The 22702-nt window shown below is 30.9% G+C and overlaps 2 protein-coding genes across 2 annotated transcripts in view; both read right to left on the bottom strand.

The window, feature by feature from the left end:
* The window catches only part of LOC129913880 (CCR4-NOT transcription complex subunit 6), a 60245-nt gene that overhangs the window by 23186 nt on the left and 14357 nt on the right, over positions 1-22702 (bottom strand). The window lies entirely within an intron of this gene.
* On the bottom strand, positions 13989-18315 carry LOC129913878 (transcription factor mef2A). The gene has a single exon (XM_055992841.1). It carries the CDS (start codon positions 17088-17090, stop codon positions 15141-15143), a length of 1950 nt encoding a protein of 649 aa, XP_055848816.1. The 5' UTR covers positions 17091-18315; the 3' UTR covers positions 13989-15140.

Below are 22702 nucleotides of genomic sequence, written 5' to 3'. Positions count from 1 at the left end.
CTCAAAATGAATTGTGTGGAAATACACAATATGAATCACGGCACTGGAAACAATTATTTTGTACTTATAATTACGAAAAAAGATCGTTTTTATTGTTGTTGCAAAAGATCAAGAGTCGTGTACAGAGTATACACTTATCTAATAATAATTTCGTTTTGTCTTTTGCACTTTTTTGAGAAAGTTTCATTAATTCTTATTTTTTCGAATAAAAGAATAAATAGAAATAGGCAAACATGATGAAGGTGCGACAACGGTATCATGAGTATTATTTTAAACAAAAAAATCTGATAAATTTCGTTTGTAATTTTATTTTTTTATACGCCTATTTTTTTGTTTTCAAAGAATTGAAAGTGGGCAAAAACATAATTGTAACAACTTCGTGGTAAAGGTACAGCAGTGATAAGTTTAAAGAAAGTGGATTTTAATGCATGATCAAAAATGCCTCTCAAGTAATAGGAATGAAAAGAAGCCAGGCTTTAATGTGAAATGCAGAAGTCAGTTTTTTTTTTTCTGACTATAAATTGTAAATGAAGATCCTACATTCTTGAGCATTCAACTTGGTGGATGTTTTGATGGTACCCACTTTAGGCTCCTTATCTATCAGTAATAGTGAAGCATTTTTTGATGACGTAGGGTAAGTAGATGAAGTAGCAGTACAATTTTTGTAAATTGCTTAGATTTCTTAACAGGCAAAGGTCTTAAGCTTGTTATAAGAAGATCTGAACTTAAAAGTAACCTACATTATGAAAAACATACTCATTTATCTGGCCCATGTATACAAATCTTGTTCAACGTTGGAATCATGGGAAGCCAGGAATAGAGTTCAACATGCAACTAAGACGCATCGAAAGCAAATGCTTCAAGTTTTGAAGTACCTATTTCAAAACTTATTGAAAAAACTTCAAATATGACTTTCAATCTCAAAATAATTCGCAAATTAACACCAGTTTTTTCAGCAACTACCTACTCGTAAGTGTGGATCGTTAAAAAAAATCTTCAAAAAATGTGTTCCGCTTTAAAAGGCTAAGAATAATAAACGAATTTTTGGTGTTAAAGTTAATCTGTATTTCAAACACATTTACAGCTAATATTTTAGGAGTAACTAAAGCTCAAAAATTGGCAATATTAGGGAACCCGGCCGAACAGCTTAGATTTTGATGATCTTTTTTTTTCAAACGTCGGTTATTAAAAATACTTTAAAGTTTATAGATTAAAAATTGCCGGTGTTGCCTTTTTGATTTTTTAAATTTAATTGAAGATTTTTGTGAACAAAAACAATTTTTTTTCAAAAATTTTTCTTAAATTTCATAAATTAATTGATGCCAAAAGATTGTCTAGGTAATTCAAGGAAAAAAAATATATGGGAGTGAGGGACAATCTTCCATAGTTCAAGCGATAGATGCAATTTTCTTATTAATTGACTTCAAACACAAAAAAAAAAATAATATTTGAACACAACGCCAACACCTACAATATTCAAATATACATTTTTTAAAAGCTAGAAGCTTAGTCATATATGTAAAATTAAAATTAAGTTAATTGAATGAACGGCTTTTGAAAGAATGGTAATTGAACTCAGATTTTTGAAAAAAAAATTATTGAAAAAATCTGAACATGTCGTTTTTTAAACTTGGTCATAATATAAAATGCATTTATTTTTAAATTTTTTAGGCCGCATTTATTATGATTTCAAATTATTAAAGGAAACGTCAATATGTATTACGTTTTATGAACAAAATTAAAAAGTATTTCATTTTCGAAGAACTTTTTTTAATAAAAGTTTTGAAAAAAAATGCAACATATTTTTTTTTTAAAGTTCAACATCTAAACATAAAATTATTTTTTATTCATTTAATAACCCTTAGCAAAAATTTAAAGTTCCTATTGCCCACAGTCTTTGAGAAAATTAATTATTTCAATGCAAAAATTCAGTTTTAATAAAAAAAAACCATTGAAATTGAAGTAATTTTTCATTTTTTTTTTCAAAAGTGTGATATATTTTACCTTTTTTGCTTCGAAATTCAACTGATAATATTTATGGCCAAAAATTTTGTTTAAATAAATTCATATTTTATTAGAAAAAGTTTGGAAAAAAGTCATTTTAAATTTTTCTAATAACATTTTTTTTTTTAATTCTGAGTTTGGGGACCATTTTTTCAAAAAGTCTTGATTAAATTTAGTGGATTTAAATTTAAGAGATAAGAATGAGCTTCTGGCTTTTTTTAAATGTATTTTAAAATATTGTAGGTGTTGCCGTTATTTTCAAAATATTTTTTTTGTGTTTGAGGTCAGAATGTTAGAAAATTGCATTTATCGCTTAAACGATGGAAGATTGTCCCTTACTGCCTTTTATATATTTTCCTTAAATTACCTAGAGAATCATCATTTGTTTTATGAAATTTAAGCAAAAAAAATGGTTTAGTTAAAAAAAAATTAATTTTAATTTTTAAAAACAATACGGCAACACCGGCAATTTTTAATCTATAGACTTTAAAGTATTTTTAATTACCTACGTTTGAAAAAAAAATCGTTAAAATCAGAGCTGTTCGGCCGGGTTCCCTAATAATTTGCTTTAGTTACTCTACTATTTAAAGGATTTTTGAGATAGTGGGGGGAAAGCAATTTGTTCTTGGAAATTTTTGAATTGAACTGGAGATTTTTTCTTACGATGTTATACGAATGGGATTTTTTTGTAGTTAGAGTACCTATGTCTCCCAAATAATTACCGGACATTATTCCATGGGTATTTAAGTACAGTTAAAAAATATCATTTTTCAACTCTACATTTGGCAAAAAAAAAGCCGGTTTTTGACCCAGTATGCAACATTCTGATACGATTACGTAGTAAAAATAAAGTCTGACTTTAAATCTCTTGGTAAAAGCAAATACAACAACACAAAATAAAACAATCCAATATCGGAAAGCTTCCTACAACTTTTTGAGCCCACCGCATCTTCAAGATAGTAACGAAGCCAAATATTTGAAAGAAAAATACTGATAGTCTGTATCTTTTCCAATTATTAAAGGAACTTGTCGAAAGTATCGCCAATCAACAAAGCAGAATTGGTCCCATTATTTGTAAAAGCCACATCAAATTTTGTGTCAATTATCAAACACTAGGAGAGAGTGGGGCAGTTTTGAACACGGGGCACATTTGAACACTGCATATAAAATTTTAGTATATCAATCTTTTTTAGAAGTATTTCGATATTTGAACCCGTCAACACGATATCCATAAATGTCAACGACTTTTCATCGTTATCTCGGCTGAATTTCAGATTTATAGGTGGGAGGTGATTTTTATAGTAGTTTTGCATTATCCAAGTTTTTTAGTTGTAAGAGTTTAAAAAAAAATTGGTACGTGATTTCAAAACGCAATACAATTTTTGTTAATGGTTAATGAATTTTAAACTAATTGACGGTGAATTTTTGAATGAATATATTAATGTTAAATATTTATTCAACATCTTATGTCGTTGACACAGTTGGGGCAGTTTTGAACAAGTGTGTTGGGGCACTTTTGAACATGTTCAAAAACGGCCCCAGCAGTTTGTATAAGACATTTTAAGGAAACTTAAATGTGTTTCGTTTAATAAATCGTAATGTTCTTATAAAAAGAATAATGAAACTATCAATTGTGGGCAAAATTAAGAAAAAAAAATGGAAATTATGTAGGTACAACATTATTGAAGAGAAAAAAAAAAAAGAAATGACTGAATTCTTCAAGTTCTACCAGTACCACCCTGATCTCGATGAGAACTCGATTACATACCGCTTAAGCGGTATAGAAATTAAAGTCAAGCTGCTTACACAAATTAACGCTCCTGGTACATGAAGAACATCCACTTTGTTAAAATTTGCATTTAATGTCTAGAAATATAGGTTGATCACAAAATAAATCTATTTACTCTAAGAAGCATAGATGGTATGAATTCCATTTTTCTAAGTTATGTTTTAAATGAAGCTTTCTTGTTTTTTGTTTTTTTTTTTTTTCAACTAATAAATGTGATAACTATAGTTAAAATTTTAAGGTTATTTTTTCTGAGTTTTTATTATTTTTTGGTTCCTTGAATATGATATAATAATCAATTTTGAAGTTTGTGTATGTTTTTATTAAAAAACTAATAAAAAGTTGAGTGTTATTTATTCATTAAAACAAAACTAATACTGCTGTTCAAAAGTGCCCCTTCCATGTTCAAATCTGCCCCATATTTGGGGCACTTTTGAACATAAGAGCCAATATTGGCTAAACATCAAAATTGAATATAAATATTTCGTCTAACTAACCAAATGTTATTTGAAATCGAAGTTCAATGTAACTGTTTAATGTAAGTAAACTTTACAGATCAAGAAAACGAATACATTTCGTTCAAGCAGCTGCGAAAGCAAAAAGTGTACTATTAAACAGTCACTGTGGTGTATGTGTAACATTTTATCTTCTCAATTCTTTTTAAGTCCAAAAAGTTAATTTTTATTGACTGCATTTTTATAATAAATTTCTTTTTTATTCCCAACAACATTTAACCAATCAGTAACACTTATTTGAATAATTTATCAATGTCAACTCTTCTCCTTATAGCAGTCAGCCTCATTCAAATAGTTCGCTATTTTTGGTAACTGTGGAAATTATTACGATACTAACCTTTCAAAAAAAAAAAGAAACGTCAAAGAAGAATAGTGGTCAATGTCAATGTAATCTATTACCATCAAATGTGAAAAAAGACTACAACTAGACCAAATGTCAAATATGCTTTGACTTCTACCACTGTCACATCCTTATACAGTGAAATCTTTTTTACTTCAATTAACGCAACGGTTTTTTCAAACTAACTATTCCTTCTCCTAATTGACACTTTTATTAGTTAGTTACGTCAGAAGATAAATAAAAATACAAAACAAAAAAAGCCCACTTTGACAACCTGTCACAATAGCAAAAACAAAAAAGAAAATAGCACCCTATAAGAACACCATTTTCCTTAATGACCATATAACAGCACAGGTCATAAAATGTATATTCCCCACTCTGCTCCATCCTCTCACCTTTTTTTTTTTGCAAATTATAGTCTTTTGCGCGGCAGCAAAAACTTTCAATTTCCTCAACAAATTAGAAAATAATATTCTCATGTTTATGTTTCCTTTTTGTTCATTCTCATATAGCAGCAATTTCTTTGCAATGGCTTTATGCGATACCAGCCAGAGCCAGACATGTGCTATTTGCAAATGGAATAAAGAATCTCTGAAGAACATCAAAGCAACAACAAAACATACGAAACAAGAAACATGCAAAAAAAAAAAAAACACCTCCTGCGATGCAAGAGATGCAACAGCCATCATCAACATCCCAGAACCCAGACCGAACGAAGAACCGACCAGAAGCAAAAGAAGAAGCAGCAGCATCTTTGTCAGCCATCGAAGCGTAGCGCACTAACTAAATACATCTCAAGACATAATATATCCACAGATGTATTGACCCGATTGTCTAGTGACCCACTCTTCTATAAGAATTGCAATGAAGTTTTCATTTTCCGCTTTGGAAAGATTTACCTTACAAATAGGCATATAGCAATCGAGTATCTAGAAACCGAACCGATGTGGATGCGATGCATCGCATCCAGTCAATGGTGTTGTGTTTTGAGTCTTAAGTGTATATTCTATGTTTGGGCTGAAAAAGAAAACCTAAGTGCGAGCTGCTTTAAAATAGCAACACAAGATATAGCGATGATGATGGTGGTGGCGGCGCGGTGATAGCTAACTATATGGCGGCAGTAATTCTTCTCACAATAACGTGATGGCTATGTGGTATGGTGATGGTGAATTGATATCTGGGAGTTCTCGTTGTGATATATATATCACGGTATTTTTTCTTCTTTTTTGTTTATACTTGAGATTACGAATAGGTACTTTTAAGGACAAGTTTTGGGTTTGTAAAAGAAAATGTTTAACTCTGAGCTCGACTAAACAGAAGGTTTGGAAATTGATAATTTCTTCGAGATATTCGATTTGATGCCCTTTAATGCATTTCCAATTCAAAAAATTGCCAGAAAGTTAAGTTTTAACTTAAACGGTCACTATGGCGTATGTGGAACATTTTTTTTTAACTACATAACTCTTTGTCGGTTAAGAATATTATTTTATAGCTAGCAAATAAGGAAACCAATTGGCTTTTGCGAAAGCCAATTAAGTTATAAAACAAACATTGATATAAACTAGTCTAACGTAGTTAAATCAAAGTTTGAATTACAAATTCTTCACTGACTACGACTCGTATTTAACTATGCCCTCAGATAGGGTTTTAAGTTTCAACAATTGGAAAGTTTTTAAGCTTCAAGACTGTTATACATCGAGCTAGAGTCTTTCGATTAGCATGAGATATTAATTTTCGATCGAAGATGTCAGTATTATTTTTGCTAAAATTTTTGGTATCAGCTTATAAGGAAGATTTTGAAGAGATAACAAAAGAGTTATTTAAAGGGGCCGATACCTTTAGGTGACCTTGAAATGTGTCTTATTTTAAAAATTGTAGAACATTTAAACATAAAATATATTCTTTTGTTTAAGGGTTCATGTGTTTTGTGCATTTTAACTAAAAGAAACTTGTTTAACCCTCAGTCTTTATAAGGGTGAAAATATCTTTTTTCAAATAATTGTGAATACAATATTCGAATTCCTTGGAAAATTCTACATCAATTTCATATATGATTCTTTATAAAATAGTGAGACAGAAAAAAGTTCTAGCGACATGAAAAAGTATACACCAAATTCGCAAAAAAGAGGTGTGTCTACAGAGGGTTAATCATAAAGAGAATGGTTTTGCCAAATTTAATCATTTAATGCACTGGAAAAAGAGACATTTAAAGCATAAACTTGCTCGCATAACGAAGCTTAAGTTTAATTTTTTGTAAACTTATGTATGTACATTTTTAAAATTGAAATTATTTTAAGGTATGAATTTAAAGTAAGATGGTTAAGTCCAAATCGAACATTTCAAAAAAAAAAAAAAAAAAAGTTTGGGTTTATGGAGTTTTTTAAAAGAAATCATAGGTGTATAAAAAGCATTGGCGGATAATGCACTTCCGAAAAACTGCCTGTTTTTAAAGTTTTTGTTTTTTTGGTTAACGCAAATTTGTCGAAAAAGCAATATCAAATAGTGAGGACCAAAAAATTTTAACGACCTTTCAAAAAAATCTATAGGTAGTTGATAAAGATGCTATTAAATTTGCATTGTCTGTTTTACATGCCATGACACAGTTTTTTGAAAGTTTTATTCACCTTGCTAACAAAATTCTTTTAAGAAAATGGCAAATAGAACGCTTTAGATAGAATTATTCACAAAGAACTTTGTGGATGAACCTAGCCAGAGCTGGTTTGGGGAATACTTATGATGGTAGTCAATACAAATAGAAGACTTTACAAGGAACCATAAATAATTGCTGAGGTTACTGGTGTGAATTAGCAAATTTTTTTAAAGATTTAAGGTCATATTCGAAGTCTTGAAAGAAATTTGAAACGCTTTATTTTAAGTTTACATTTTTCGCAGAAGAACAATCGAGCAAGTGCATTCGACCACAATTGTGGATATTAATTATTTCGTTCATCAAGTATTTGTTGTGTAGCTTGTTGCTGCTGCAGCAGCAGCATTGCGTTAGAGTTGCAGCAATTTTATTATTTTTTTTTTTTTGTGTTTGCCTTTTTTATATATTTTCTCAATATTTTCAGTTTCGCTGGTAGACCGCATTAGATGATGGCTGTGCCTAGCTGACTGGAATTACCGGTTATGCGCCTTACATGTCTCGCAACAGTCATAGATATACCTCAACTCTCAACAACTTGCTCTTGATAGACTAAATTAAAAGGCAATGCTAATGGTATTAGTGCCACAGTACACACCTGTGAGCAGGTGCAATTTCTCTGTCAAATGTTAATATTTTCGTTTGTTACATTTTTTTTTTTTACATTTTTTAAATTTTTTATTCACATGCAATGCAACCATACCATCATTATTATTATTTTTATTATAATAAAGGGTCGCGGTCAAGAGGAAAAGAATATGAAAGAAAATTCCATTCAAACCAGACATAATATCAGTTAGCGGCGAGAATTTTCATACAACTTAACTGTATACAATAACTCATAAAGCGCTATAAATTTTAACACTTTGACACTTTTTTTTCGGGTTCTCTGTTAAGCGAGTCTCTGACCTATTTAAGTGACGGTCTTCTTATTTTTTCCAAAAGTTATACATCATGCATAGAATATGTGGTGAATCATAAAGCAGATGGCATCAGTAGGTTATAACGGAAGTGGAAGAGGTCTTAAGAACAACAGAAAACAGTAAAGCTCGTTATCCCTTTGGATTACCTACTCCAAATTGGGACAACAACGATGCACGAATGTTACGGTTTAATTCTTTGTCAATAAATCAAGTTGGTTTATTGAATCTTGGTTTTTATATTAAATTGATGATTCTTCTTGTTTTTTTTTTTTTTTTTGAATCGTGAACACTTTATGAAAAAAAAGAGTTGCACAATAAAAAATTAACTGGATGGAAAAAGTTTTGCATGCAGTATTGTAACTAAGATTGATGAAAGATTTTTTATGTGGGATTTATTTGGAAATGAGATTGATTCTAGTTAGTTGCTTTCCCAACGGATTTTAAAAATAAAATTTCTCTTTTCAAAAACGAAAATGTTCTTCGGATCTTATGGTAAAAAATGAGTGCTCTTTGAAAAATTGGAAGAAGCTTTAAACCATAATTTGGTTTTAAACTGTACAGTGTACACTAAGTGGTGCTTTATGGCGTCAAAATCATTTACACGGCCATTTCTTGACGAAAAGTCATGAAATTTGGGACACTGAAGCATATAAGTATGAAAAATACGAAAAATCTTCCAACTTTTATTTTTTCAAAATGGTGGTTCGAAAATGGCGGACAGAATAAGCGTTTATAGAATTTTCTTTTAAAAAACTGAATAAAAGCTAGAAATTTAGCTTAATTGATGTCGAAAAAATGTTCGCTCTTGGATTTGTTTAGAACTGTTCATATTCAATGAAAAACAAAATTAAAACAATTTAAAACAAAGACCAAAACGTACCAAAGTAGTAAAAAACACTTGTATACCCTTTTTATGCTATCTCTTGGATTTTTTGATTAATTTAGCACATTTTTTACATCTTTCCTATTTATTTTCATGAAAACATAGTTGCCAAATATATAACGCCAAAAAAATCAACTTTATGTGAAAATAAAATTAAAGATGTAAAAAATAATGTAAAAATTAAAAAATGATTAGAAATTCGAAAAAAAAAACCAAAAACGACCCACCTTGAGTGTACACCACTCATCTGTGAAATTTAATCGCATGGAATAAATTGTTTAGCTCACTATACCGAGTTTGTTTTGAGTCTATTGTTTGGACATCATAATAATGGCCCATCTATTACAGCCTTAAAGGTATACAATTTGACAAATCTGTTAGAGCATAAAATAAAATTTTTAAGATCAAAACTACGTTGGCAAACAATGGTACAGTGGTATTAAATTATTGGATGAAATGCACTTTTAAGCTTCTTTGATTCAAAATGGTGGACTCGATCGATGTCAAAAAATTGCAGTTTTCATAAGTCAATATCAAAACAACATGTACAAAAATCCTTCTTAAGGGCGAAATTCAACACGAAACCACTTTTTTATCCTCACAGTTTTTAAACAAATCCCAATAGAACATGCATACTTACAACTACAACATAGTTTAAGTGAAGTGGTAACAGCCAGCAAGTTACCATCGCATTAGCCCAGTAGAATTAAACATTTCAAATGGAAAAAATTAGATCGTGCAATTTTTTTTCATAGGATGATAGAGGGGATGACTGGGAGCTTAAAACCAGTTTTTCGGGAAAATCGACCTTGTGCTTAAGTCGCCATCTTGGATTAAAGCTAAAACACGTTTTAGTGAATAACTCGGCCATTTTTGATTTTTGACAAAAATTATATATGTAAAACTTGTAGAAAATTTTATTTTCTATAACTTTTGTCTTAATAAATTTTTCTATATGACCTATATTTTTCGAGTTAATTTGAAAAAACTATACCCCTACTCAGCTTAAACTTTATACCCGCTTTGATTATAGATTTTAAGATCAACGCAATATGGGAGTGTTTTTATATGTTTTTGGGGATGATAAATCTAGCTGCAATGTTAGTTTTTGCAAATTCATGAAATTTTATAAACAAAAGGAATTATCTCAAAATCGGTAAGTGTCGTTTTAAACAAAATTGGTAAATATTATAATTGATGTCTAGCAAGACAAGCAAGTTTTTGAATTTTTCAAATCGGTTCATTAATGCCTGAGATATGACCAATTGTTTATAATAAAAGCTTAAAAGAGAGAGTGAGTTATAAACAATTGATCATATCTCAGGCATTAATGAACCGATTTGAAAAATTCAAAAACTTGCTTGTCTTGCTAGACATCAATTATAATATTTACCAATTTTGTTTAAAACGACACTTACCGATTTTGAGATAATTCCTTTTGTTTATAAAATTTCATGAATTTGCAAAAACTAACATTGCAGCTAGATTTATCATCCCCAAAAACATATAAAAACACTCCCATATTGCGTTGATCTTAAAATCTATAATCAAAGCGGGTATAAAGTTTAAGCTGAGTAGGGGTATAGTTTTTTCAAATTAACTCGAAAAATATAGGTCATATAGAAAAATTTATTAAGACAAAAGTTATAGAAAATAAAATTTTCTACAAGTTTTACATATATAATTTTTGTCAAAAATCAAAAATGGCCGAGTTATTCACTAAAACGTGTTTTAGCTTTAATCCAAGATGGCGACTTAAGCACAAGGTCGATTTTCCCGAAAAACTGGTTTTAAGCTCCCAGTCATCCCCTCTATCATCCTATGAAAAAAAATTGCACGATCTAATTATTTCCATTTCAGCTTAATTTTTTGTACATCCCGACTGGGCTAATGCTTTTTGGATATCGAGAAAGCATTCGATACCGCATGGAGAGAATTCAAAAAAATAAATTTTTTTTCATGAAAACTTTTTAAATTCAATATAAGTTCAAGTGACCTCAACTCCAAAAATTTATAAAGCGTTTCGCCCAGGTACGACAGTGGGCTCATCCACTTAAAATTAAAATAATTTTAATAATTTTTATTATTTTTGTTATTTTTTTCTTCCTTAAAACTTTTTAAAGCCAATCACATTTAAAAATCTTTTATACGGATGTTATTTAGATTTAAATTGTTCTAAAGCATTTATAGAAACTCATTTTTACTCAGAGAAAAAAGTTGTTGGACTTTGTGTAAAAGTTGTTTAGTATTGATGTAATTGAATCATTTATTTTCAAAACATAATAAGTCCACTTTTTTCAAAATTCGTTTTTTTTTTTACTAAATTGTTACTCTAGGGATAACCACGTCTATCTTGAAAAAAATGAAGTATCTACTCCATCTATATAAGATTTTACAGCTAAGCGAAATATTTTTTTAGTATCAAAAACAGGATAAGTCCCGGACCTATCATCTTTTGAAAATAAACAACAGCTTTTTTAAGTGTAAATGCTATATTAAGGTACTGGCTGAAAATCTTAAGTTTAAAGAGTCTTTAAAGTTAAAGAAGCACTCCGGACATTATATTTTAATCTCAAATACAATTTTGTGATAGACTGGGGATGAAAGCAAAATTGTGTACCCATTTTAAAACTAATTTCACATCCGTTTATTTTCAAAGTATGATAAGTCCAAAAGCGTTTTTATTTTTTATCTTTTGAACTATGTCTCCAAAAATTAAAATCGAAACGGTATTTTGTACCTAGGCAAAAGTTCTACAGAATATATTTTTTATAAATTTTGCTACACACATCAAAAGAAAATAGAACGTTTTTTCTTCTCCTGCAAAATTTAAAATCATGGACAAACATGATAAATGTTTTGAAAATAAATGATTCAATTAGAAAATGTATGAGCTTTCCAGAAGGAACTATAGCCGTGTTTTATTGGTATTCAGTATTTTACTGAGTAAACATTTTATGCTGTAAACAACAATTAACGATTACTTCTATTTATTATTAATAATTCTTTATTGATGAAGGGTCAAATATGTACTGAGCTAAATACTGAGTTACCAATAAAACACGGCTTATAAAAATGTTCGATAGGAAAAAGCTACCACCAACAGCGACAGAAATACTATGGCAACAAGCAATACTACGAGGAAGCAAAAATCATACCATCGAACAAGTATCTACTGTAATCGGCGAAGAAAGGTGTAGGAATTTAAGCTAGCCAGCAACGACATCCCGAACCAAATAGCTACCATTGTTCTTTGAATATTTGTAATATGCGGTAATATGCCGACCCCTAGTAGACATATTACCGCGGCTAAATTAACCATTTCAACTCAACCAACCCTTCAACTGCACATCCGGGTCTGAACACTCCAAGGACAACAAATTAAGTTTATACAGTTTCATTGCAAGCTAGTAAATATTACTGTTAAGCTCTGTTATTAGCTATAATTTAAATAAGTTTAAAATCAACTGCAAACTCAACTCAAATATACATAAGTTTCAATTTCATAATAGTAATAACTTATTCTGAGCAATTATTGCTTTAAATAAAAAAAATCGATTGCAGATACAATAATCTTGTAATAATTGAAAATTAATTCTCTTTTGAATTAAATCAACATTTTCAAGTCCCTAGTCATAACTTGATCAATTGCAAAATCCAAAACAAAAAAAATATATCCCAACGCAATCCAATGTTCCCATCATGGTTAACCAATCAAAAAAGTAACAAAGTTTTTTTTATAATAAATTTTATTTTTAACATAATAATTTTATTGAAAAAAAAATATTATTTAATAATAACATCAGTACACTTGCGTGATATAACACATAATTTTTTTTTAATAATAATAATTCATTTCAAACATTTCATATTGCAAATTTTTTTCATTTTTTTTTACAAAAAAAAACACATAAATTGCAAATCTTCTTTTTTTTGTAAAATATAGTAAATAAATAAATAGGAAAATAAAATCACTAAAATGAATAACAGCAATATGTATGCATTTTTTTTAAATTTTAATTTGCAATAAGAAATGTTTGAAGATCTCTGTTACATAGAATTTTCTTTTTTTATATAAAAGTTTATATACTCTTTAAAAAAATATAATATTCAATAAAAAAAAATCTTATTTTTACTCTTAAAGCGATCTTCCACCACATATTTATCGCAACAAAATTAAACAAAATATAAAATACTTATATATAATGTAAATAATATAAGTAACCCCCTTATATTTTTCAAAAAGTAACTTTAATCCGGCAAAAGTATTTACTCTCTAAGGTTTTAATTTTTTTGTCTTAAAAAATAATTATCACGGCTGTTCTGATTTCCGTTCGAATTCGTTTTTCTCCAGTTTTTTTTAAATTTTAGCTGTTCCGAACTCTGTATTCGAATGCATATTGCGAATTCATAGGTGTTCATTATACTTTCAGTTAAAAGAGATTCAGCTGTAGGACTTAAAAGGAGATCATTTGGAAGCTTTTGTAATTGCAAATAATTATTGTGATTATTTTGAAAGAAAATATCACCAATTTGAATTCCACTCAAGATATCACCATAATCCTGAATCACTGGCATCACTTAAACTTCCAGTGGTGGTAGTTTTAAGGTTTTAAAGCTGTTCCGAACTCTGTATTCGAATTCATATTGCGAATTCATAGGTGTTTTGAACTACGAACGGACCTACATTCCGACAAATTTTTGTCGTTTTCAATCCGGGTAACAGTTTTCCTACCGGAAAACAATATTCTCGAACAAAAGAATGGAAATCAGAACAACCGTTTTCAATCCGTACGGATTCAATTTTCGTTTCCGTTTTCAAATTCGAACGAATATTAGAACAGCCGTGTATATTTGAAATCTAAACCTAAATTTAAAAACATAAAAAAATATATATATTCTTTGATATAATAAAAACAAAGAAGTAAAAAAAAAACTAAATTAACATTTGAATTTTAAAATTAACCTTGAATAAATAAAAATCTAAAACATATCATCGTGATTTGTTGTTGTTGTTTTTTCTTGTGGTTACTATTTCTTAGAAACATCTCAAGGTGAGAAGAAAAAAAAACACCCAGTTTTCTTTTTAATGGTATGTTTCTACAACTCTCCTCCACTGTCAAGAGTTACATAGTTGTTGTTAAGCTCCGTTTAACATATTTGCATATTACATAGATAAATTATTTTTAAATGTCATAGGAGGCTATTATACCCTACCAACCAAACCAAAACATACCATTGGGAAAAATGATGAAAAACCGGATTCTTTTAAAACAAATCAAACAAACAAAATGATTCAGTTTCGAATTCAGTCAGAGAGAGATATATTGAGCAATAACCGCTACACAACAACAGCACACTCAATACAACAAATCAAACAATACAAATCAGTACACACAAACAAACAGAACTTCTTCGGAAATCTGTTTGTCTTCCCTTTCACTTGTTGGTAATTTGTATGTGCTGCCCTCTATGATAATTTATCAAAAACATCAAAACAATATAAATATTCCCCACAAAAATTACTATAAACTAACAAAAAGCATACAAATTAAATTTAACAACAACAACAAAAAAAAAGGAACCTCTCTACACTAATGCCGGAGAAAAATTACTAACCGTGAGATAGAAAATGATATAAAAAAAACATAAACAACGAAAAAAAAAATTTTAAGAGAGAATGAATAAATGCGCTGAATAAATAAATAAAATCGATTTGAAAAAAGATACCACACTCGTCGTGGTTAATATAAATTGTATGAATACGTATATAAAACTATATCTCTATAAAACTATGTATAAAACGCCATCTACATTCGCATACACAAACAATCTGCGTTGACGGTGAGTATGCAAAAAACCAAATGAAAGTGAAAGTTTTACTTTTCATCGTCATCGTCGGTCGTTCAGGCAATGAACCGGTATTGTTTTTCTTGGTAAGTTTTTTTTGCCTCTCTTTTTTTTCGTATTTCTTTCTTTTTTTCTTATAACAAAAGTAAAAAATAAATACTTAAGCTAAGGTTATTTGCTTGATAAAAAAAGACCCTACATGGATGCTACTGCAGGTCGATAAAACGAAGTCGACGATGATGATGAAGACGACGATGTTGTTGATGATGATGATGGAGATGATGATATTTGTTTGGGAGCGTCTGAGTGCATCAACAACGACGACGAATGGGTACTATGAGTACCCCATAGCATGTCTAGGCAATTAAAGAGTTGCGGATCTATCCTGGGTGATCCTACTCCTCCTCCTCCTCCACCACCATCACTTGCTGGTACATAAATAGTATTATTGTTGATGTCTGCTGATGTTGAGAAACAATCAAACATGGATTCATTGTTAACATTGGTAGCATTGGGAAACATCAAGTTAGGATGATGTTGATTTAAAGAGTTTATTGAGAGATTCTCAAAATTGAATATCAATTCATCACCACTTGGTTGATTGTTACTAGTGGCACTACTCAATCCACTGTCTGAGAAAACACTACAACTATCCGATGTAGATGATGAAGATGATGATGATGAACTACTACCACATCCAATACTCCCTCCGGTACTTGCACCTTTAATATCGCAAGTTTCCATTAATTTACGTGATATTTCATTTATACTTTCAGTTAAAAGAGATTCAGCTGTAGGACTTAAAAGGAGATCATTTGGAAGCTTTTGTAATTGCAAATAATTATTATTATCGTGATTATTTTGAAAGAAATTATCACCAATTTGAATTCCACTCAAGATATCACCATATCCTGAATCACTGGAATCACTTAAACTTCCAGTAGTGGTAGTTTTAAGGTTTACTTGAGAACGATTCGAACCGATAACACCGACATTCTTATTAATGGTGGCTCTTTCAAATTCTGTAGTATCAGATGAGTTATCAGAATGTGAGCGACGTAATGGAAATGCCCATATGCGACTAAGTGGATCGCATTGACGACAAAAACAAATGGATCCTGTTGCTGGATCCTGGGCATCTGTGACGTGACTTGGCTCATCATTTTTAAGATTACATCGGATATTCTCGAATTCATTGAAACCATTCCCACAATCACCACCACCACCACTCAACATCTGTGAGGACGATGGAAGAGTGATATGGTGTTGATGTTGATTCTGATCAATATAGAGTTGATGATGGTCTCGCCTTGGAAAAACACCACCTGTATCCGTTTCATGATCCATTTTTTTAATAAAATTTGTTGTATTTGGCAAAGGTTTGCGATCCTTTTTCCTTCGTTTCCTTGGTTTGATGATTCTGGGTAGACAAGCTACTGTTGCCGAGTCACTTTGTGTGTTTGTGACCCCTCCGCAACTACCAACTGGCCCGGATATATTGTTTTCTTTTGTTTTTTGATGATGAATTGGAACATTTGGCTTGAAACCACCAACACCACTTCCGCCATTACCACAAGACGAATTATATCCTTCGGACGAATTAGGATTCAAAGGTCTCAGTTGACGATTGCAATTCAAACGATTTCGATTATAGGATCCTGATAGGAGTAATGGAGCTCCTTGAGTGTGCATTGCTAAACGAGTCATTGGATTCATGTCATACTCGTTTGAATGTAGATCTCGGTTAGAGTTATAAATTTGCTGGAGGGAATTACAGGACATTGATTGTGGTGTTGGAGGTGGTGGATGTCTTTGTCCTCCACCAACAGTTGGCTTCCTTTGACGACGATTTGAAGAAGCAGCAGTAGAGATTAAAGGTATCCCTGCCCAACCATTGGCATTGTGTTGGTTAAAACATGGAAGCATTGCATAGTTTTGATGTTGTGATGGTGGTGGTGGTTGTTGATGATGATGGGGGTGGTAGGGTTGCTGTTGGTGATGATTCTGGTGCTGTTGTTGTTGTTGGTGTGATTGATTTTGATGATGATGGAAATTGTAGAAAAAATTTTGTTGCGGTCTACATCCTGATGACGATGATGATGATCCCGATTGCGATAAAACTCGCCCCGATACATTCGATTTCATAATATCTTAGTCAAAACAGTTAAGAGCATTCCTTTAGCTTTTGTTAATTGGATAACCTTTTAACGTTTAATCTCTCTTTTCGAAAAAATAAAGAATTTCGAAATAAGTCTTGTGTTCTTTTGTTGAAGATTGATGATGCCCATCAATTGTTTTTATTCACCGTTTTTAACCGACATCGAATCAAAAGACGACGACGACAAAACATGCATTTAAAAGTTTTGCAACATTACCGGAATCAACAAGACATACGGCCACACGACAACAATTCTTCTTTTCTTGTTAAAGCTCACTCACAAATATTTTGCTTTTGAGACCCGTGTGTGTCCTCTTATTGAACAACAACAACAGCTCTTTGCGCGCAATGTAGCACTTAATATCTCTTATTTGCCACTTTTTTTTTTCAAAAGCAACAAGACACCATTGAACATACAAAATCCAAACGAGAGTTTACAACAACAAATTCAAAACAATTGTGTTACGAAATGCTGCTGCTCTGTGACACACTAAAAATGCGAAAGAAGCAAAAAAATAAAGAAAGAATAGACGACTCCCGGACGAGAGGAGATTTTTATTCAATAAGACAAGACAAGAGACGAATCCAAACGACGACGAACTGACAACCGATCGCTGTCAAAGTAAGTGGCTAACTAAAAAAAGACTCAACGGCAACTTGAAGCCAGGCTGCGATTTTGGATTTTGGGAAGACAAACACACCAAGACTATGTACAAACAAGCACAAGGCCTGGCTTATGGATGGCTGGCTGGCTGAAAACAGAGTGCATAGAGCTGAGTTGAGTTGATGAGAGAAATCTCGATCGTGAGTAACGAAAAATATTAAATTGAAAAATAAATAAAAGAAGGGGAATGAATAAGCAAGCAATACGTTCCACAAACATTCGTGGTCTCTCGAATGGGACTTATATGAGTAAGAGGTATCCCCATTGAAAAGAGCATGTGGTGGATGGAAAGAAAATATTATTTGTCGAGAAGCCACAATTTATTGCCTGTGGTGTCATTTGTTTACCTGGGTCGTTAATTCAAACCAATTGAAATTTTAAGATTTTTTTCTAACCGTGGACGGAATATGAATTTTTTTAATTAAACGAAATTATTTCACTGGAATTATGTAAATATAAAAAATATTATATTGGCTTTGATGTGGTGACATATTGTCAAATTGTCATGTTTTATTTGAAGACTTTTTCACGTATGATGTAGGTATGTACTTTTTACTTGCGATATAGGTACTATAGGGCAAGTTTAGGATTCGCAAAAAAAATCGAACTCGAGATAACAATTTTACATGACATTACGATGCTGGAGAATGCCAAAAAAGTGGGTCCGGCAATTCTGTCTGTCTGTCTGTCTGTCTGTGTGTCTGTCTCTATCTGGAGCTGCAGCCTAAACGAGTGAAGTGATTTTCTTCAAACTTGGTAGTTAGCAGTTTTTGGTGATTCCCTAGAGGGGAAATTGAAATTTTTTTTTTATGACCAAAACTAACGGTACCTGCCATATAACGGAAATAGAAAAGGTAATTTTTTTCAAAAACGGCTCTAACGATTTTGATTAAAATTTTTGTGTGTAGTACTACACATAAGGGCCAACTTTTTAAATAAAAAAAATATTTTTTGTAACGTTATTAACGGTACCTGTCATAGAAGGGTTTTTTTCGTTTCTGAATATCTCGTACAAAATTAACCCGATTTAAATGAAAATTTTTATACAAACGTGTGTAAGTAAAGATAATATTAAAATTTTAGAAAATTTTCAAAAAACGCATTTTTGGTTTTTTAAAAAATATTTCAAAATTTTTTTTTGAAAAATCAATTTTTTGAAAACGGATCAATGAAAAATTTTGAAATTTAGTTTTTATGTGTAAATTAATTATTTCTTCAAAATGGCATACCAACTTTTTTTTTGAAAAATGTTAAAAAAATTTTATATATAAAAAATTATTTTTTTAAAAAACGGCTCCTACAATTTTCAAAATTTTTTTTCTAAAAATACCTTTTTATACGAGAAATAAAATGGCATATTTGTTTTTTTTTTTTTAAGATATTTTAAAACGGAGTTTTATTAATTATAAAAAACGGTAAATAACGGTAAATAACACACCATAGGTATGAGATTGAAAGGAAAAATTAGATTCAAAGCAGTTCTCCAGTCAAAGCGTAGAATTGTCAATTTTAGACAAGTTAAATTTTTGTAATTAATTATTTCACAAAATTCTGAGTTTGAGGACTTTTTTTCAAGAACACCTGATTCAGTTTACTTGATTTTAATTACATATAGAAATAAACTTTTGGTTTTGTAAAAATTTATATCTTAATAATGTATGAGTTGCCGTTGTGTTGTAATACATTTTTTTTAACATTTGAAGTCAATTTGTGAGAAAATTGCTTCTACCGCCTAAACGTTTTAATCTTGTCCTTCACTCCCATAAATTTTTTTTTATAAATAATCTTTTGACATCATTTAATTTAATGAAATCAAAAAAAAAGGACATTTTTTTTAAGTTTTAAAAAACAAAACGGCAATACCGGCAATTTTTAACCAATAGAGAGAGGTTCAAGTATTTTTCAGTACCGACGTTTAAGAACAGAAATCATCAAAATTGGATCTGTTATTTGCTTAAGTCCTCCAATAAAACGATAACAATGCAAAAAAAAATCCAAATTTCTGGGATTTTTTCAACAAAAAAAAATCTCTAAAATGTTAAATAAATTGCTCGAAATTATTTATATTGTCTTTATGCTGGTAGTAAATAACGTTTGAGCAGAATAAATACCAATATAAACAAGAAAAGTGACTTTTAACCGAGCAAAATGCTTAAAATTATTGAAAAAACTTCCGAAAAAAATTTTGTTCGAAGTCGTACCAATAAATCGAAAAATTAATTATGCCAATCGATTTCTCAGGTCCGAAATAGGGAAAAACAGTCAATACCGCACATGTCTTAAAAATTTTTTCGAAAAAACTTGCATTGTGTTATCATTATAAAATAAAAAAAATTCAACTATGTATGTATTTTCAATACTAAATTTAGCTCTTTACATGAACTAAGATTGAACAATGCACATGTAACGTAAGAGTCTTTTCATGTAATGTAACGGCCCGAACACCTTTCCTCTCCACAGGTTAAAAAATAATAAATAATAAACATTTTGATAAAAACTTCCATTCTTTATCTCCGAAATGGTGTACTATGCGTTTAAAACAGTTTACCTGAACAGCAGACTTTTTCTATGAGTCAAGGCAACCTCAAACGTCTACGTCCGAAATAATATAACTTAACAGTTAATGAAAGAACCGCTTTAACTGTCAATCTTTATATTTTTATAAAAAAAATGTTACTAAGAAAGCATACTTTCGGTTAAATATATGAAATATATATAAAATATTCAATTCAATGGATTTTAGGGAATTTTGTTATCAAATTTGAGTATAACGTAACGTAAGAGTCCGCATTTTCATCTTCATTTATATTTAAAAAAAAAAATACCTCTTTATTCAACAAAAGAAAAACTATAGCTATTTACGGTATAAAAATCTTAAAAACACAGCAAAAAAGTTTCTGGAATTTGAATTGTATTGTATTTGTGAGAGAAATACTTCCAAATATGTAGCTGTATTAAGTTCTACATTTCGGTGGGTTTTTTAGGTTTTTTTTTTACAAAACTTTATCGACTTTTACATTCCATTGATTTTTTTTTAAATTTTTAACTCTCTCTTTTTATGGCTAAAATAATAATTATTAAATAGAAGCTCATCAAATTTCACGAGATGTAATTTTGGTTTCATAAATACTCTAAAATGTCCACTTAAATATAAATTAATATTGAAAATAGGTAACATTTATCAATACTCAGGTAACATCGTCGCCAAACTTCAGTTCTAAGGACTACTCCAATTTTTTTGTTTTCGCACAATACAATAGATGAATGTCAATTCTCATTAAAACTAAAGAAACTAAATAACATAATGGCATTCTCTCAATACAATTGGCACTATCTTCAAGAAAGATCAAGTCTTGTTTGTTTGTTTGTTGTGGTTTTTGTTGTTGTTTTCATTAAATGAAACCAGAATAGAATCCCAATATCACACTTATTCCATCATCATTGTTTTCTTTGTTTTTGTCGTCTCGTTTCTTTTTATGTATATACTATACACCCTATCTACCTACTCATTGTTAATTTTCCACTTGATGAATATCGGTTACAAGGTATAATGATCTAGGTTTGGTTCTTAATCAGGGCTTGACTATTATAATACACTCTGCCACTACCAGCAGTCAGTCAGCAGCATTCCTCTTACTCTTACGGCATAAGACAATATTCTATTCGTCTACTTGGAGTTCTTTAAGTTGCAAGTTGCAAACGAAATGCATTTACATTCACTGCAATCATTATAAACTCTACAGAAAGTTGAAAAAAAAAAATCACTGTATCTAAAGATTATTCAGCAAACACAAATGCTGCTGACGACACCACGTCAACATAGCACCTCCCCACACCAACCATCTACAAATCCACACCATCATCGTCGTCATGCTATTGCCATATGTCAGTGCACCTTTCTTTTTACATTTAATACATTTTCATGGAGCAGGGAAAATCGGTCAACGGGAACCATGCACAATGGCAGCAGCAGTATAGAGTAGTTAACGTTCAACGACTATCAAAACGAACGAACTCAAATTCAATTGCTTTTGCTGATGGTGATGGTCGTGGTTGCTGCAAGAAGAAGAAACTTTCTCTTTTCTTTTCCTCCAAATCACCCCCGCCCCGAAGTAGAGGCGTTGTATATAGTATACAACCACGACGACCACAAAACCACAGCCAAGCTGAACTAAACCAAACAAACGACCGACCAACCAACCGACCGGAGACGTCGACTTCGTCGTAGTCGTCGTTGTTTTCGTTTTCATTTTCATTTGCAAATCTTTTGGATACGATGCGAAAGATATCTCTTTTGATCGTTGCTTTTGTTTATTAGGGGGACTCTTAACAAGATTCAACGGATCAGCGCCACCGCTTAAAGATATATTCACGGTCAAATGCGTCCAAGCACAAGCCACCATCAAATCCAATTCTAATGAAAGTGTTTCGTATTACCATCACCAGATTACCACCAAGCCAGAGCCAGAGATCCACCAACAAAAAAACACAATATTTGAAGTGTGATGCTAAGATTTTTGAATTCATTTGGCCACATTCACATCCGCAGACATTTTAAACTGGTTGATTGTGGGGTTGCTGCTGATGGCTCTTGGTGAAAGGAGAGGCGTTGAGTTGAATTTTACTTTCGATTTCCATTGTATGCCTATATGCCTACAATTTATAAGTGTGTGGTTTTCTTTTGTCTTCTGATGCGTACAGTATAGTGGAATCGCAATGGGATGGATATTAAGATAAGCAACTATGTATTTCCTACAACACCTCTCTCTAGACTCTTACACTGATTTAAAATGTGACGAAATCTATTCTTCTTCGGCCAAGCCAGGAAGACTCACACTACACACACCGAATGTGAAGTGAAATGATTGAATGACTTTACAAACTGTTATGACACTGTTGGAAGCCATCATTGTCTCATTAAGTCTTTATAACTTT

The sequence above is a fragment of the Episyrphus balteatus genome, chromosome 3 (assembly GCF_945859705.1).
Source record: "Episyrphus balteatus chromosome 3, idEpiBalt1.1, whole genome shotgun sequence".
NCBI lineage: Eukaryota > Metazoa > Arthropoda > Insecta > Diptera > Syrphidae > Episyrphus > Episyrphus balteatus.
This window is presented reverse-complemented; position numbering and strand designations above follow the sequence as displayed.